We start from the raw sequence: 18,759 nt of genomic DNA, 5'->3' as shown, positions 1-18,759 counted from the left end.
GGCAAATTGTCTTTTTGTCAAAATCTAAAATAATTGTTCTGAAAGCCACTTTTTTCCCCGACACAAAAGGAAGTCATAGCGGACACCTACGAAGATGGCATCTCAGGTAAGCAGCACTGGGCTGTATTGACTTATCCTAAAAAATGACACGTGCTGCTTTAGATTGAACGGTCATATCTCAGTTATTGCTTTCTTCACATTCAGAGAGCGAGCTGACCAAGGGGGTCGAAAATGTAGATATTGCCAGATGTTCACTGTGTGAGGACCAGCCCGTGGAAGCTTTATTGCTGGCAAAAAGTGTCCATAACCAGAAGTAATTAAACTGTTCTGTGTTCTTTTTCTCCGTGGAATCTGTCTCGCTTGCATGAATTAAAAAACCCTTAAGATGTCAGCTGCTAATTTTCAGATTTACACCACATAAACATTTCCACTGGACTATCTGTTGCTGCCAAGTCATGGGTTAGCCTTGCAATAACCAAGTGGTGAGAAACACAGCCCTCTATTTAAAATGTTTCAGGTACACTTTGAAAGAAGATACTGTATGTGACGCAGACACCTATTGGCATTATCTTCTATTGTTTGTCCTCACGGGTCTGTTTTTCAGCTTAAAGTACTTGTGTGTGTGGTGTCCGCTATCCCTCTCTCCCTAAATCCTCTAGGTTATCAGCTGTTTTGTTGAACCCCTCCCGCATCTGAAATGGCTGACAGAGGGCATGTTCTGATCATAGAGATGATGTCACTTGGTTGAGTCAACTGGAAGTATTATTAGAGATGCTTTACATTGAAATCCCAGAGTTAATGATCCAAAGTCAGTTTTGCATTTCACCTCCTGATTTAAGATGACTGACCGTGTTAGAATAAAAAGGTTTAATCATGCTCTGGTCTGCATGTATGTTTTGATGTGAGAGGAATCCAGTCCTGACAGCGCAATTGGGATGAACTGAGAGAATATTAGGGAAGCACTGTCATTCATGAATCATATGCTCTCTCTCCCCCCACCTCATCTAATGCACACCATATGTGCATTGAAGTAGAGATTTGCCTTCCTTTTAACTAGGCATGTCAGATAATGACAGCCTAGGAACTGCCTTGTTCAGGGGCAGAAGGACAGATGTTTACCGTTTCTGCTCAGGGATTCGATCTTGCAACCTTCTGGTTACTAGTCCAACGCTCTACCCACCTGCCCGCCCAAGATTGAACTCTTACAATTAAAATGCACTTTCAATAAAGCGTTTCACATTCTCCACTGGTTGAAACACTCGTGTCCTCAGATGAGTTAGATCTGCATAGGTTTTTTTCCTGTATATATGAATTAAATCAATCATGTATAGTTAGTGTAATCATTGATATCACAGGAGCAGTAAACGCTGTTGTAGTGTAATACATACATGCAGACACCGCATCATTTGATATGACTGAAAAAGAATGTGTCAGTCATACCTGAACCGTATTCAATGTACAAGCTACAATATGGGAATCTCACGCGTGGTAATAACTAAAATACGTGTGTGTATAGGTCTTGCAGCCGTCGCACAATAAAGGTATTCTACTCTAGGCTTCATTAATGCCATTCAGACTTGAGGTTCATGGATTGGTATGAATATTACTTCAGAACTTTACGTTTAAGGTCCATACCCAGATAGGCAACAGTTATTTTTAATCCGACACTAAGTAAATAGCTAGCCATGTTACTTCAGCTGCAAGGCAAGCTTACACAATTGTGCAGTCAATGCTTTAGCCAGCTAGATTCTTTTCACGTCAGATGACAAGCCTACTACATGCGCCTTGGTATTAAATGCAAATCAGATACAATTAAGGTAGTCCAACGGTTAAGATTGTTTTATATAGAACACTTTATTTGACATGTTAGAGACATTACACCCAAAGAATGTATCCAGGAGAAACATATAAATGACGCTCCTCAAAGAGGTCTTTGACATGTCGTTGTCCTGTTGAGAGAGAGAGAAGCTATTAGTTCAGTTATGGTCTGCCAGGGTCTGAAAAGCATAAAACAAGACCAACCTCTTTTCGGGCTGTCCTGATTCACACATTGTCCACTACAGGGGCCGCCAGAGGGACTACTGGCATCACAGATGACCACATCACAATGGACAAAGACCTAGGAATCAAAGATTTGAATGTGTCAGATTTAAAAAAAAATATATATATAAAAAAGGGAGGATTGCCACTCACACAAAATTAACCAATAAAGATTGTTACCTGGCCACTCGGCTCACCCGCATCCTCGGCGAAGGAAAACATATAGATCTCAAAGCGTTTGAAGTGAGGGGGGAAGTGGACCCTGGCGTCAGCTACCACCGGATGGAAGACCACACGGTATGGATCACCGGGGTTCTCACAGCTGCCAGTGTAGAGAGAGGGACTAAGTTAGTGACAAGAAAACGCTGCAAACCCCAACCGCCTTGTAGCGGTGTCATGAATGTCCTGTAAGGATCAGATCAATTTACAGCAGAAGTGGGTTCTTTCTCCCCCTCCAGTATGAACTAAAGGAATGTCTTTGTTAACAGGCTTTTCCCACCAAAAATCGCCATATCTTTAAAAAACATATTTCATATACAATGTAAAGGCTCGAGAATTCCTACCTGTAGAGTGAGCACCTTTCTAGTAAAAACCAATATGACATTCATTTTCTATAGCTAATCTCTCTGACCAGTCTTATGTTAGAAATATTGTTTCAGTATTCACTTTTGAACGTGTTAGAGAAACTCCCCTAGAAAATGTGCATAGTGAATCATAAGGCTGGGGATTTTGCAGCTGCAAGGAGGATACGATGTCATGGTTAATAAGTTGACTTTATCAATGTAATAGATTTCTACCGTCTAGAGTTTAAGTCGGGAGACGGTAACTCTTTAAAACCGCTTCCTCGGCACCCCAAATCCTAACATGATTCATTTAGAGTCGGCTAACAATTAAACAGTCCTCAGATAATTCAAGGCCACGTCACGACAGTGGTTTGTTGGTTTTAATTTCTGATCTTTTGGCCCATCAGACCTGGATGAATCTGATTTAGTACATTTTAAAGAACAGAAATTGGGCTGCCTATTTGAAGAAAAAAAATGCATTTATTTTCTGTCAACAATATTACTTTTGGTCTACTGCAATGGCTTGTTAAATGACGATTGTCAAACATGTATATTCAATTACATTGACATGAGGTGAGATGTCCCTCTAAAATGGTTCTTAAAATTCTAAATGATCCAGAATGGTCAGACTACCTGAATATTGATCAACTGACCGTGGTTTAACCAAAGTTGCCGAATAGACAGTCGGTATCATCAACAAAGCAAAAATAAGCACTTCATTTTAATTAAGAATTTCATGCAATGCGCCAGAGCAATTCTTCCGCTGTCGGAAAAATTGGTCACACAATAAATTCTACACCCATGGCATCGGATTCACACGTGGAGGACTTCTGTGAAGGGCGCAGCTCTACTATACAAAGTAACCTACGCATTGACAGTTTAGTCCTACTTTTTAAATGTGCATCTTTGGGAGGTTAATCATTTACTGTTTAACTGCCAGATATTAGCACAAAGGGATTTGTGAAATCAGGATTTTGCACAAAGATATAGTTGCAGCGACAAATCTGAACTGCCCATTTCGTGCACAGCCATGTGAATGTGGTGTCTTCTCCTATGATACACAAAACATTCAGCCTGTTTTTTTAAACTGCTGTGACATTTCTGATTTAATAAACAGCTGCAAAGTTACTCCCGTGTCCACATGGCCAAATTTAGGTTCTTGCGACCATTTCATTAAAAAAGGTAAAATTGCGTGGTTTGATAGCATTTTGCAAACCCAATCCCCCAAATGAATGGTTTTGACCAATAAAGTTGCTTCACTACACTGCTTGGTGTAACATGTATCCAGATACTGAAAAGGCACCCGCAAAATAAAGTGTCATTTGCAGCATGCATAATCATAAGTCCATTACAATGTAGGAAAAATAAGTCATCTTTCAATAGTTACCCAATTTAAATTCTTGAGATAAAAATTAGGCCAGCGGTGTCCATCTGTGGCAAAGTGCTCACCCAAATCAAAAATGTAGTAATTTTTTTTTAAATATGAACATTAGCTAGCAAGCTGCTACACTTGACCGTGGTATTTGTTCATGTTTAGCAACTCCCAATTAGCGCATTCCTCTAGGACAGGAAATTCCATTGAAAGCGGCGTCCTGTCAACTGATCCTATTCCGTTTCAAACATCCATGCTGCACAGGCGTGTGAACCATCCTTTATGTTTAGTGCAATAACTGTTTTCAACACAAGAGGTCACTTGTGCCTGAAGTCAACCCAAAACCAACAAGTATTCAGTCAGTGTTAAGAGCAGTTGTATGAAACCAATCGGAAAGGCAAGCTAAGCTTGCCAGCCGCTCTTGACTTCCATTCGACTGACCATCAGTTCGGCTGAACACTGAACTGTAGCAAACCAAAAGGATAATATTGAGTAAAAAGGTGTAGGTAACGCCAACAACCTTTTCACACGCGAGTTCCAAATATCTTCAACAGTCGCCCCAGCAGTGGGAGTTGATTTTATGCGCGTGACGTCACAATGCACTCCCTGCTCCAAAATGTGCACAGTTAACCCGCGCTGACCTCAAACCAAGGCACACTACCTGCTAATTTTCTATAGGCCGTTTCAACTTCTAATTTTCTAAGTTTCACAAAAGTAGCCCATTTCACTGTTGCAGACCATTTCTATTTGAGAATTTAATGAGCCGGACAAACTTTCCTTCAAAAGAAACTCCAAGCACTTCCCCAGATCAGGTATACAGGCCTTGCACATTTATTGCCTCCCTTACAAATAACTGTGGACATGCGTGCATTCCTTTCAAAGTGCCTTATTTTCTGCGTAACGTGTTGTCGTTTCTACTGTAGCGTACCGTAAGTATTTTGTACTTTCTATTCATGCTTTCTGATTCTTGTCTAGATTGTAATGACACATGTGTAAAACACTTTTGAAGGTGGTACTGCATATGCGCTAATGCTAGCGCCATACAATGCAGTCGGTTATCACGTAAGCGTCTGTCAGACTCGACTGACTTATGGTGATCTCAACTGGAGTACCCCCATTGTCTTGAACGCACTGAAGTCGTTAGTTGATTTGAACACGGCATCAGAGTGTAAACTATGGTACCTCAGGGTTGCCAGATCAGACCCCCCTTTCCAGGGGTATTTAGCTTAGAAAAACTGTTGATAAATCCCCCATCTTAGTAATATTTCCTGCATCATCCTCTCCACAATACCTTCCCCCCCAAGGACTTAGCTCAATCCATTTTTTGGGGGGTTATATCTTGCAACTCTGTGTAGCTTTCGAGCTACGGTTGTATTCGGGGAGGTGACAACAATTGGCTTTTTGATTGGTTAACTGTAAACTACTTGTCATGTGTACGCCGTAACAAGTACAAAGATTTGTCACATGCTGAAGTGGCCAAACTAAGTTAAGATCTCAGGCAACGGGCGCAGTGAACGGCATGCCATATTTTCTAAACTAGATTTACATGGCTCCCTTGTACCGCATCACATTGAAAAACAAGTCAACCTGTTATTTAGACTAGATGATAACGTTAACATTTAAGGTGGAATAAAGTTGTGAAGACCTTTATTTCTCATCAGTACAAAACATTGTTTAGATGCTTTTCAGACAACGCGGTTTAGAGTCGTTTGTTGCAGCATGCGTTCCGTTGGTACGCTGCAAGGACCACAAAAAATGTGATCGTACGCGCCAGATTTGGGTGGCGATCTGGTGACAGACCGCACACGGCTTTTTAAGCATTGTGACCACTCAGGACCTATGGATGGGGGCATAGCCACGGTAGCCAAAGTAAATGGCCTGCCAAGCATGATAGGTTGCTAATTACTCAGGAACCACACCTGTGGAATAACACTTGTTAAGGCCCAAAAACAACTTGTTACCCATTAATGATGAGATTCCACCGGGGTCGGGAGTCGCGGTCCTCGTTGAGGGTGGCCCAGCAGTGGTCAAGCACCAGCGCTACCTTGGGGTCAGAGGACGTGGTCAGCTCCACCTCAAAGTGCAGAGGCTGTCTCAGGTACCTCACCACTGGATAGTCCTCCTCCTGGTGGAACATGTTATACGAGGCGTCTGGAACACAGAACAAGACAACCGGGGATCGTGTTCAGTGGGCACCATCTGAACTTGTCCATTAAGAAACGCTCGTTTATCATATCCTGTTGTGCCCCGATGAACACAAGTCATTTATAGCCAACACTACCCCCCCAAAATCAGCTCCTCACCGTTACTCCATAGCCACACTTGTAGCTCTCAGAACGCAAGGCTTACATTTTTTGGGAATCGTTTTGTAAAGGAGACCTTCCAAGATTCTTTTAGAGGCTAGGGGTCAAGTTGAAATTCTGAATTTGCGCACGCTTACCCTGAGCGAGTCTCATTCTGACCATTTGTCGACCCGTCCCGGTCTCGACAAAAGGCTCTTGGTCCCGTGGCCTGGTCAGGAAGGCCAATGTGCGAGTGGTGTTGGCCACGTAGTAGCAGGAAACCTTTAACCTAAAAAGAGGGATGTAGGCAACTTCAAGCAGTGGAGTGGACACACTGGAAGTAGAGGCACATTTTCCCTGTATACAAAGCATTGAGCAATTGGTGAAGAAAAAAAAAAACACCCTATAAAAGCCAGTGCCACAATTGTGATGCGTAATACACTTACTGATATTCCTCCTCTGAAGACGCCGTGGCATTCAGCTTCACCTCAAGTTCATCTGGCAAGGAGATTTCGTTCTCATACAGCATGACATTGTTGATAAACTGTAGTAGAGGGGAATTGCTTATTACAGCCTGCAGACGCAAGCAGTCCGTATCACCTCAGGGTAATCGTAATTTTACCTTCCTGGTGGTGCCACAGGAGTTCACAGTGAAGTGGAAGTAGGCGAAGCGATCGTCGCTGTAGGTGGGACCACAGGCGGGGTCGCTCAGGGTCAGCTGACCGGGGTTCAGACCGGGAGCAGACTCCACCTTCACCGCCAGCGCAGTCATCGTTCCGTTAGAGAAACACTCTTGGAGGTGGGGGAGCAAAAGACAGGTAGCCATCAGACCTGGGTTCTGTATTTGTGACACTTCATTGAGCTTGAACCAATGGAATAGCACCAAAAGTGCAAACCATGCCCATCTGTGGCACTACTATTAGACTCACAGTATTTGCAAGGAACCCAGGTTTGGTAACCATGTCAAATGACTATTTATCGGAAGCAATTGTTTGAGAACCAACCAGTCAGCGTTTTGAGGAAGCTGCAAGCCAGGGAAAAGTATTTGATGGTCATGTTGTTGTAAGGATTCAACAGAGCCACATCCAGTCTGCTCCTGACAGAGGACGAGTGAACCGACTGGGAACCAATGGGAGAGTTCATTAGTCCAATATCGTATGCATGTATACAGGGTAAGGAAAGCGAGGCTAGCTGCAGCAATTTAGGTTAACATGTTTTGGGAGAGCGTCGTACCTCAAACACTGCGTCCGGCGAAGAGAAGGGCAACGTGATGGTGAAGTCTGCGTCGCCCTCTGTTAAATACTGTTGAGCAAGCTCATGGTTAAGCAGCCGCTTGCCAACCAAGACCACGAAAAAGGGATCTTGGTTCCTGTAGTCCACAGTGATGTGGAAGTTCTCCTGATCACAGTTGCCAGTGACTGAGGGTGGCACTACAAGGACAAACAGGGTTGTGTTCATTAAGCACAAAAAACAGGAAGGTACTACTTGAACTTGTCCAAGAAGAAGCCCTTGTTTTGCAACGGTGGGCCTGAATAAACACGATCCTGGCAAATCAGGAACAGGACAACGGGGTCCAAATACTCTAAAGCTTAACATTTTCTTTGTAGAGAGACCGCATAGGAAAAACCTACAGTATGGCTAGTTGGGCTTCCACTGACAATTTCCTTTCAGGGCAATCATTAACGAGAGGAAACCATTCAACAGTAGTTTGGCGTAGTCCAGAGACATACCAATGTCCAGCAGTACAGCGTCCACAACGGCAGAGTGAGAGAAAGGAGCGTACTCTGGAAAGACGACCAGGCCGTAGATCAGCTGAAGAGTGAAGGTTGTGACACCTTGTTCCGCCCTTCTCTGTAGTGAAGTTAAAAGCATTGGTCAATTGATACAACAATGCTAACAGAACCTTACTCAACATCAAGTGACAAGTACATATGGGGACTATTAAAACAAACTATATACTTAAAGTAATGTTGCCCTCATTCCTCTAAATCAAGCACTATTGGCAACTGCCAAAATAATGGAAACACTTGAGTAAATGAGGGATACAAAGTACATTTGTGCCATTATTTCTATTTGGTTGGTGGCCCACTTATTAGGGCATGTACAAATCACTGCGTGTGGCTTTGCATTTAACAGAAACACACCTCCTTGACGACCACCGGGTCTGAGAAGGGCACCTCCATCCTGAAGGTCTTCAAGGTGTTGTCCGGGGATCTCTGCTCCTGAACATTGAAGCCTCTGGCGTTGCACTCTGCAACAGTTAGCACCATGGTGGGAAAGGTGATGTTCAGCAGCTCCACATCAAGGTTGAAGGTCCCCAACTCAAGCACAAACACTGCCTGCTCAGGAACTGTGTCTAAGGGCGTGTCTGTTCATTGGCAAACAAAGGAAAACATTTTGAAATGCGGTACAATGGAAGTTGAAAATTGACATTTGTTTTTGGATAAGTCTGGGTATTGCCTCCCCGTTTCAGTACATTTTCTTCTGTTTCGTGCCTAATGAACAACCCAGGCATCCCAAATTACCATAGGCACTGTTTAACTAAACCAGACTCACAGTTGCGAACTTGTGGAGGCCTGGCCATCGGAGGTGTTGTGATAGGGAAGAGGACTTTGTAGCTGGTGTCCTCGTGTGCGACCTCCTCGATCCACAGCAACTCAAGCATGGGCTCAATGGTGTAAGTGACAAAGTACTGGTCATCCTGAATATGGCTCTGTAAGGGAGACGAGTGATGCAGTCAGGCTGTAATACACAATTGGAGTGCAAAAACAGGTCAATGTTCCTTATAAGCCAGAAAGTTAAATACAATCATTCTACCGCTTGTCTTTTAGCCGCTCGTAATTTAAGACAAAATATCCAAAGGAAAGTATTGTTTACCAGACTTTAGAGAGCTGGTAGGTATACGCTTGTCAACTTGCATTTCCGGCGGTGTGCATTTTCAAAGCAACTGACACGCAAAGTAAAAACTCGCACAATATGTAAACAGCAGCCGAGTGTTGCTTGCATTCAGTTGACAGTGGCAAAGCTACCGTCTCCCTAAAAAGTCCGGTAAACAATACTTTAGTGTGGATATTTGGTCTCAAATGTCAAGCGGCTAAAGGACAAACTGCAAAGACAAGCGGTAGAGTATGTTTAAGTGTCATTTTATGCAGCATTCACACAATTTGCAATCCATTGTATATTAGCCTGATTAAGCAGACAATTGCTCAATAAGAAACATTTTACACAAAACAACGTTTCTAGGAGTTTACCCATGAGAGATGGCAAAGGGTTACTGGAAAGCACTGAAGGCCCTACAAATAAGATTTAGAAATTAAACAGGAACATTTTACTCATCCAACGCTGACCTTGAAATAGCCGCCAACAGCCCCCACCGGAATTTCAACAATAATATGAGCCTCCGTGACTAAAACCGAGTAGTTTCTGGCAGCCATTTCCTCAGTGTCCAGCCTCTTAGCGTCAATTCCCATGTACACCTCCAACATAGTGAAGGCATCAGAGGAGAAAAGTGGGTCTATGTGCTTGGGCATGTACCAGGTGATCACTTCTGGAGTAAAGACCACTGCCTCTGCAGTGACACAAGAAGCCAAGTGCACATCATAACAGAACATTTTGCAACTGAAAACAAATGTGCCATTATTTGGAAACAGTTCACCCCAAAACATTTTCCCAACTGAACACTACATAACACAAATGAAAGTCTTGTCTGGAGCCAATTAAGAACTGGGTTTAAAGGATCTTAAATGATTTCACACTCAACCTGGTGTTGGACAAACAGCCGTGGCATCTACTCGAGTAACCAGCCACTTCTGCTCAAAGAAGGTTGAGGTTGAGAGCACCCGCATCGGAACCCCAGCTACCTGTTCAGGGGGCAACCACACCAGGGCCGTGTTCAGTAGGGCAAACCGTATTAACAATATGTTGCAGAGTTCAGGTAGGGCCACGCTTTCCAAATGTTTGCTCTACTGAACATGACCCAGTTCATGGAGGAAGTCAGCTTACATTCTGGAGGTATGTTTCCTCTGCATTATGGGGGCTTCTTAACACCAGCCGTGTGGGAGTGTTGACTATCGCATAGCCCTTTCTTTGGACCTCATCCACATTCATGACCTTCTTGCTAGGACTAAAGACGACTGCTGTCATTTTGTATCCTGAAGCAACAGCCTGTCTCAGGAAATGGAAACATGAATTAAACAAAATTGTCAAACACACATTTTGTTTAGCGCCATCCTGTCATGTTGTAGTGAAATTACAGAAACATGGCTACCTCAGCTCCTCTCCGGAAGTTGGCGCTCCTTGCTTTCGGGCCCCCAGTGGGCTTCTCGGGGACGGTTTGGATGTCTGGAAGAGTCCTTCTGACAGACACCTAGAGAAGAAAAGCCATTATTCCCTATGCATTTTCTCCCTCCCATACAATAGGAAATCAAGGGGCAGTTCTCAATCTGTCCACTCGCCTCCTTAAATGCATTGAGAATAGGCCAAGATTCCTCACCTCTAAAGTTCTCTTATGTGCATTTTGAAGAGGCGAGTGGGATTGAGAGCGAGAGAGTCAAGACCTCTACGTTGTGTCGCAGAAGAAATGAAACACTGGACAGTTGTGGCTCTAGACAGATGATTTATACAGGCAGTACGACAAGCTCGACTGTAAACATGTCCATTAGGGCATGCTCTGCTCACTTGCCTCCATGTAGTTGCGGTCGCACAGAATCTCTCGGGAGGTCCAGGGGGTGTAACTACAGGTTTTGCCCACTCTATACACAGGGTCCTCAGTCATGTGGTTTCCTGGCAGCCTGAACTGCATGACCAAGCTGAACATCGTATCATCCTAAAATGAGGGGGGAAGGGAAAAAAGCCTTTCATTATATATAAAAAAAAACAAATAAATTCAGGTGACATTCATGCAAGTTATAGACTGTGGCAAAATTGGCTATATGAATGCAGCTGCCACTATTGAAGCCACACTACAGGAGAAGAGCTCAGTAGTTCACATCACTGCAGTCTGTATCAGAAAGTTGGCTGGCCCTCTGAAAGCCCTCCATAAACTTCTGCTGTACCTTCCGTCATCGTTAACTTAGAGGTAAGAGATACCAGACCCAGGGGTGGCTAACAATGGAGATCCTTTTGATAGCCAGAGTTCAGTAAAACTACTTCAATGTTTCTGGCACCGTACTTCTAATAACCTCCATGCTCTAAAATTGCATGAATTACCACCTCTACGGCAACTCGGGCTTATTGAGGACCTTTTTACTGAAGAAAGTGTTTGTTTTCAATGATTGCATTTTTCCATCTAGTGATGCAAATATTGACTTGAGCCCTGTATACACCAAGATACATATGTAAAAGAGCCTGGTCTCAGCATGACTCCATGTCAAAGGTTAAATAAAATGACGTTGCTACATTATGGGTTGCAAATGCAGTGATACTGAAAGGCAAACTGTCCATTTGAAGTTCAAGCAAACACTACAGCGCTTACCATGTGTTGGGAAAAGCAGTTTTGAAGAGAAGCAAAAAACATGGCATTCCCCATGGGGTCAAATTTAAAGCTGAATCCACACTGAGTAGCAAGGCCAGGCGTCAGGTTAATGATTTGTGTGTCATCTGGAAGGGATGGAGATGGTGTGAACACAATAGTTGACAAACAATATCAAGCCATGAATTATGAAAGGAGAGAAAGAGAATCATAAGAGGCAAACTCACTAAAGACAGTAGCAACCTCTTCAAAAAGAGGAGCGACACTCAAACGAATAACGTTACCAAGGCATTCAGCATGGAGGTCATCTGGAATTGGAAAGTTTAGTTAAAAATCAAAAAACATATATTGTCAAATGCTTAGTGCTTGAATTTGCAAGGTGCAAAATGCATACTTATAGAAGGTGTCTGTTGTATGCCCACAGCTGCCATCAAGAGGCAAAACAACCTGTAAGGCATTTGACAAAATATTATGATTGATTAAGAAGAACACAACTCAAATGTTTGCGTCGCATAAGACTGTTCTAGGCCTGCTACTACTTACCCTGAGCTAAGGAAAAGAACCATTGTAGAACAGAATTGTTTCGATAAAATGCACAGCTACAGAACCTAATATTTGACCCAAGGTGTGCAGCCTACAGCCCAGGGGTATGCAACTTTTACCCTATGACAAAGGCTTCCCACACTCAGTCACCTGAACCCCAAAGGGCTGCACATTTTCTTTTTATTCCCCTAGCCCTACAAAGCTGATTCAAATAATCATCCATTTTTGTTAATCTGAATCAGCTGTGTAGTGTTAGGACAAAAAACAAAATGAACACCAAGTTTGGGAAACGCTGCCCTGCCCCTTCTGCCCTACGAGCCTGCTGGTTTTCTGTTCAAACTGATAATGAATTGCACCCACCTGGTGTCCCAGGTCTAGATCAGTCCCCTATTAAAGGAGAACAATGAAGAAATGCAGAGGAACTGGCTTTGAGACCCAGAGGTGAGTTTGAGGGCTATAGCTGTTCCTCACATTTCACTGTTTGCCACTGGCGTAATTGAATGAGGGGTTATGTGTATAGCTGGGTGAACCGGTGTGTTAGAGTTGCGTCAATTCGAATCTGGTATCAGGATAAGTAAGACACTGAGTCACCGATTGTATACTATGTATTTTTTATTAGCTAAGCAATAAGTGGTAAATGCAATTTTCGTATGTACGGGCTCTCTGTCCCACCTCGCAGGGCAAAACAGAGAACTGACTTGTTCTTGACAAAGATATTTATAAATATACTCTGACAGAAATAGTTCCTGCTTCCGAGCCGGCCTGTCAGAGTAGAGACTGGGCGTGGTTTAGACTCACCCAGCCTATCGTTGATTGTTGGCGCAGAGGCTGGTCCCAGCCCCTTATGCGCTTCAGTTGATAGATGTAACTATTGCTGTGAAGAATATCTATGCGCTCATGCTCGATACCGTTATCTCGCACCTGGCTCCTGTTATCTAACAAAATACCATTTGTTCTCGCAACACTACGTTCTGAATGTGCCTCCCCCCAACTCATTGCACAGTTCCTGTCTTCATGTTATTCTGTTTTTTTCCATCATGAGAATGGCCCATGGCCCTGAAACTGTTAACAATGTCTCAAGTCAGCTATGTTGCATAACACATACATCCACACAGGCCAACAGCAGATAATATTCAATCACATATGGTAACGGGCTATAGTGCATAACACAGAATCCTCATACTTAATTGAATGAGGGGTTAGGTGTATAGCTGGGTGAACCGGTGTGAAATGGCTAGCTAGTTTGGTGGTTGCGCATGGATAGCGTAGTTGTTCCCTTTACTCTGCAAGGGCCGCTGCTTTTGTGGAGCGATGGGTAACTGTTGTCTATGTGTGCAAAGTAAAACTGTTACACGGGCACCATTTCATTTGTCATCGATCGCTATGCCAGAATTTGTATTTTTCATTACGCAGACATAAGCACAGTTGACACCATCGAGGTGCGGATGTTTATTTTCTACACTAGTTTATTTCCTCCAGTTTCGTCCGACGAACAGATTGTAGTGGTAAAATAAAATGGGATAGATTTTTAATGGAATCCTAAGCATCACTCCAGTCAAAACGATGTCTGCGAACGTTCGGTTCCTTTAATTTGCTATGCTTAGTCAAAGTTCTTATTAAGCAGTTTTTCTGCCTTGGGTGAATTTTAACTCCTTCTATTGTCCAGCCTGTAGCTAGCCAGAACGAATTTACGAAAGCACAACGACTATACCGTGTATCTAAACTAAGAATGACGAGACACATTTTCAATGATGTATGAAATTGGAGTTGTTCTTCATCAATAAATAATGAAGCAGGTTTATTTCATCTCTTATTCTTATCCATATTTTTTGAAACTGTCGTGTCTTTAGTATCCTTAATGTGATGACTTGCTATTTTATCAAATCGATTATCTAACGTTAATTGATTACGTGATTGAATTAAATCAGGCAATAACTAACTCATTATGAATCCTCTGGCACCACAAAGCATTAGTTTATACAGAGCGGCTATCTCCAGAATCCACTCTGAAAGATCTGAAGATCTTTTATATCAATAGTAGTCAATTATTAATCGTCATTATTACCTTGTTAGTCTCATTCCAAACGTCATAAAATTCTTGGTTATCTGCACGGACCCTAGTTTAAATTATGAATCTGCGATATACAAATTGGCTTAATTATTTATTTACTAACTAATCAAATCTCAGAAATGCATAACAAACAAACAGTGGATATTATTGGTTACTAACAATGATACAAGGAAAAAAGTCCCTAGCGGACTAAACCGATATGACTGCTTGGTAGGCAAAAGAAAGGTGTGGGCGGTTCAAAGGCGGGAAACGCAAAGGATTACTACTCATAGAAATTGCTAATACTTTACATGAACGACTGCTCATTCGAAAATAAATTGCAATTTATATTTATGCCCATATGTCGTTGTTGTCTTCTCTGTTGGAATCCGGTCCATCTGCTAGAGAGTTCATCAAAGTCTCTCTGGTTGAGTTTACCCGAAGATCAGAGTATTTTGCGGTTGTTAGAATGGATACTTCAGAGTACCATTCGGAAATGTTCTCATAGGATAGATGTTTCGGCGGTTGTCTGTATCCTCGTTCTAGGTTTACGTCATTTCTAGCTGTAGACTAGTAACTAGAGGTCAACCGATTATGATTTTTCAACGCCGATACCGATTATTGGAGGACCAAAAAAGCCGATACCGATTAATCGGACGATTTTATTAATTTATTTGTAATAATGACAATTACAACAATACTGAATTAATTTTAACTTAATATAAAACATAAATAAAATCAATTTAGCCTCAAATAAATAATGAAACATGTTCAATTTGGTTTAAATAATGCAAAAACAAAGTGTTGGAGAAGAGAGTAATGTGTGGCATGTTAAAAAGCTAACGTTTACATTCTTTGCTCAGAACATGAGAACATATGAAAGTTGGTGGTTCCTTTTGACATGAGACTTCAATATTCCAAGGTAAGATATTTTAGGTTGTAGTTAATATATTATTTATAGGACTATTTCTCTCTGTACCACTTGTATTTCATATACCTTTGACTATTGGATGTTCTTATAGGCACTATAGTATTGACAGTGTAACAGTATAGCTTCCATCCCCCTCCTCGCCCCTACCTGGGCTCGAACCAGGAACACGTCGACAGCCGCACTCGACGCATCGTTACCCATCGCAAAAGCCACGGCCCTTGCAGCGCAAGGGGAATAACTACTCCAAATCTAAAAGCGAGTGACGTTTGAAACGGTATTAGCTCACACCCAGCTAACTAGCTAGCCATTTCACATTTGTTTCACCAGCCATTAGGCTGATAGGCTTGAAGTCTTAAACAGCGCTGTGCTTGTGAAGAGCTGCTGGCAAAACGCACAAAAGTGCTGTTTGACTGAATGATTACTGCTGCTGCTCAGTCAGACTGCTGTAATGGTTTTCTTGTGGTGAAGGAGAGGCGGACCAAACGCAGCGTGGTTATATTGATTCATGTTTAATAAAAAAAGATAAACACGAACACTACAAAACAATAAACGTGGAAAACCAAAAACAGCCCTACCTGGTGCAAAACACAAAGACAGGAACAATCACCCACAAACCCACAGTGAAACCCAGGCTACCTAAGTATGATTCTCAATCAGAGACAACTAATGACACCTGCCTCTGATTGAGAACCATACTAGGCCGAAACATAGAAATACCCCAAAACATAGAAAAACAAACAGACTGCCCACCCAACTCACTCCCTGACCATACTAAATAAATACAAAACAAAGGAAATACAGGTCAGAACGTGACAACTGCTCTAGCAAATCAGACTTAATTATAACATAATAACACACAGAAATACGAGCCGTGGGTCATTAATATGATCAAATCCGGAAACTATAATTTAGAAAATAAAACGCTTATTATTTCAGTGAAATACGGAACTGTTCCGTTTTAATGGGTGGCATCCCATTAAAGTCTAAATATTCTTGTTACATTGCATAACCTTCAATGTATGTCATAATTCTGTCAAATTAGTTCGCAGTGAGCCAGGCAGCCCAAACTGTTGCATATACCCTGACTCTGCGTGCAATGAACACAAGAGAAATGACAATTTCACCTGGTTAATATTGCCTGCTAAATTGGATTAGTAGTTAAAACTAGTGATTATGATTGTTTTTTATAAGATTAGTTTAATGCTAGCTAGCAATTTACCTTGGCTTCTACTGCATTTGCGTAACAGGCAGGCTACTCGTGGAGTGCAATGGTTAGAGCGTTGGACTTTTTAACTGTGCGGTTGCAAGATTGGAACCCTGAGCTGACAAGGTGAAAATCTGTCGTTCTGCCCCTAAACAAGGCAGTTAACCCAGAGTTCCTAGGCCGTCATTGAAAATAAGAATGCGTTCTTAACTGACTTGCCTAGTTAAATAAAGGTATAAAAAAATATATATTTTTTAATAATTGGAAATCGGCGCCCAAAAATACCTATTTCCGATTGTTATGAAAACTTGAAATCGGCCCTGATTAATCAGTCGACCTCTACTAGTAACTCGTGTCTTCTATAATTTCTCACTTATTCTGTAGTGAATCGATAGTCTCAGAGTTGAACCATTTCCAGACGTGTAGCCAAAGCTCCACGTGGGATAGTTTTCTAGTCTTATAGTTTGTAAAGGTCTTAACCATTCGAGACGTCCGGTTTACTGTGGGTCTCTTTTGCACAAATGTAAATTTCGTCAAGTGATTTTATACTGTTCTGGGAATAGCGTTCCATGACGCTGGGTCATGTCTGTGCTCACAGGGGCATGGCCACTGACTAGTTAAACTTTACATGGAAGACAATTCTCTCAATTTAAAGGTTAACATTACATTTACATAATTTCATCTTTTCTCATTCATTTTATACAAGAATTAGAAGCAAACCCCATAATTGAGAAATGGACACATTCAGATATGTGTGTTTCCTGGCCCTCATGAGATCACCAAATGAAACACACTCGTCATAACTGTCCCTTAAGTTCTGCGGACCATTCCCACATTCTCAACAGTAGAAATATTGTTTAATTCTCCCATTTTGGGGATTTGGAGTTTGGCCTAGGCTTTGTTCTTGGAGACTCTCTCCCTCAAGACTGCATGGCAGTTTCTACCTGGTATTTATGACCTGAGGTAAAAAAACCTTGGTTAGGAGAGAGTGAGAGAGGAGTGGGAGCCATGATCTACATCCAGAAAGGGCCACGAAATGACACCTCTTTCTCTCTCACATTCTCTATATCTATCTCTCTCTCACAATATCCCCCGGCCAAATACTGTCCCCCTCTGTCACAATGGGATTCGATTAACTATTAGCGTCCGTTGCTATATCAACGGTATGATGACCTAATGTTTCAAATTTTGGAGATCATTGCAGACAAAATTACGTTATTTTCATCATCACTATGCAAACAAGGCTGATTTCCACAGCAATTCCGCTGTTTAAACAAGTTTTGTTTAACTAATAAAATGAAAACATGAATTTGAACTACTTGTGGGTACCTTGTTAACATTACTACCTGTAATTTAAATTGATTTTTATTTGGATTTCATGTAATGGACATACACAAAATAGTCAAAATTGGTGAAGTGAAATTTAAAAAATATAATAATTAAAAACTGAAAAGTGGTGCATGCATATGTATTCACCCCTTTTGCTATGAAGCCCCTAAATAAGATCTGGTGCAACCAATTACCTTCAGAAGTCACAGGATTAGTTAGATTGCACACAGGTGGACTTTATTTAAGTGTCACATGATCTGAAAGAACCCCGGAGTCTGCAAGACCACTAAGCAAGGGGCACCACCAAGCAAGCAGCACCATGAAAACCAAGGAGCTCTCCAAACAGGTCAGGGACAAAGTTGTGGAGAAGTACAGATCAGGGTTGGGTAATAAAACAATATCCAAAACTTTGAACATCCCCCGAAGCACCATTAAATACAATATTAAAAATTGAAAAGAATATGGCAACACAACAAACCTGCCAAGAGAGGGACGCCCACCAAAACTCACGGACCCGGCAAGGAGGGCATTATTCAGAGAGGCAACAAAGAGACCAAAGATAACCCTGAAGGAGCTGCAAAGCTCCACAGTGGAGATTGGACTATCTGTCCATAGGACCACTTTAATCTCTGACCAGAGCTTAAATAAAAAAATAAGCAAACACATTTTGTGTTCACCAAAAAGCATGAGGGAGACTCCCCAACTATATGGAAGAAGGTACTCTGGTCAGATGAGACTAAATTGAGATTTATGGCCATCAAGGAAAACGCTATGTCTGGCCCAACACCTCTCATCACCCCGAGTTCACCATCCCCATCCATGTTTTTCATCGGCAGGGACTGGGAAACTGGTCAGAATTGAAGGAATGGTGGATGGCGCTAAATACAGGGAAATTCTTGTGGGAAACCTGTTTGAGTCTTCCAGAGATTTGAGACTGGGACGGAGGTTCACCTTCAAGCAGGACAATGACCATAA

General features: G+C 42.1%; 1 protein-coding gene across 1 annotated transcript; it reads right to left on the bottom strand.

Annotated features, from left to right (window-relative positions):
- Positions 1–1,852: 1,852 nt before the first annotated feature.
- LOC139407731 (uncharacterized) lies at positions 1,853–10,380 on the bottom strand. Its single transcript, XM_071151585.1, has 15 exons — positions 10,260–10,380; positions 10,018–10,117; positions 9,605–9,825; positions 8,814–8,970; positions 8,402–8,625; positions 7,988–8,108; positions 7,491–7,687; positions 7,262–7,376; positions 6,880–7,049; positions 6,704–6,801; positions 6,416–6,546; positions 5,937–6,126; positions 2,221–2,362; positions 2,023–2,119; positions 1,853–1,949 (listed from the first exon to the last, which is right to left on the bottom strand). The coding sequence occupies exons 1-15, from the start codon at positions 10,362–10,364 to the stop codon at positions 1,876–1,878; spliced, it is 2,142 nt and encodes a 713-aa protein (XP_071007686.1). The 5' UTR covers positions 10,365–10,380; the 3' UTR covers positions 1,853–1,875.
- Between the last annotated feature and the right edge of the window lie 8,379 nt (positions 10,381–18,759).

Source organism: Oncorhynchus clarkii, chromosome 4 (assembly GCF_045791955.1).
Source record: "Oncorhynchus clarkii lewisi isolate Uvic-CL-2024 chromosome 4, UVic_Ocla_1.0, whole genome shotgun sequence".
In the NCBI taxonomy this organism is placed as follows: Eukaryota; Metazoa; Chordata; class Actinopteri; order Salmoniformes; family Salmonidae; genus Oncorhynchus; species Oncorhynchus clarkii.
Note: the sequence above shows the minus strand (reverse complement) of the source record. Positions and strands in the feature narration are given on the sequence as shown.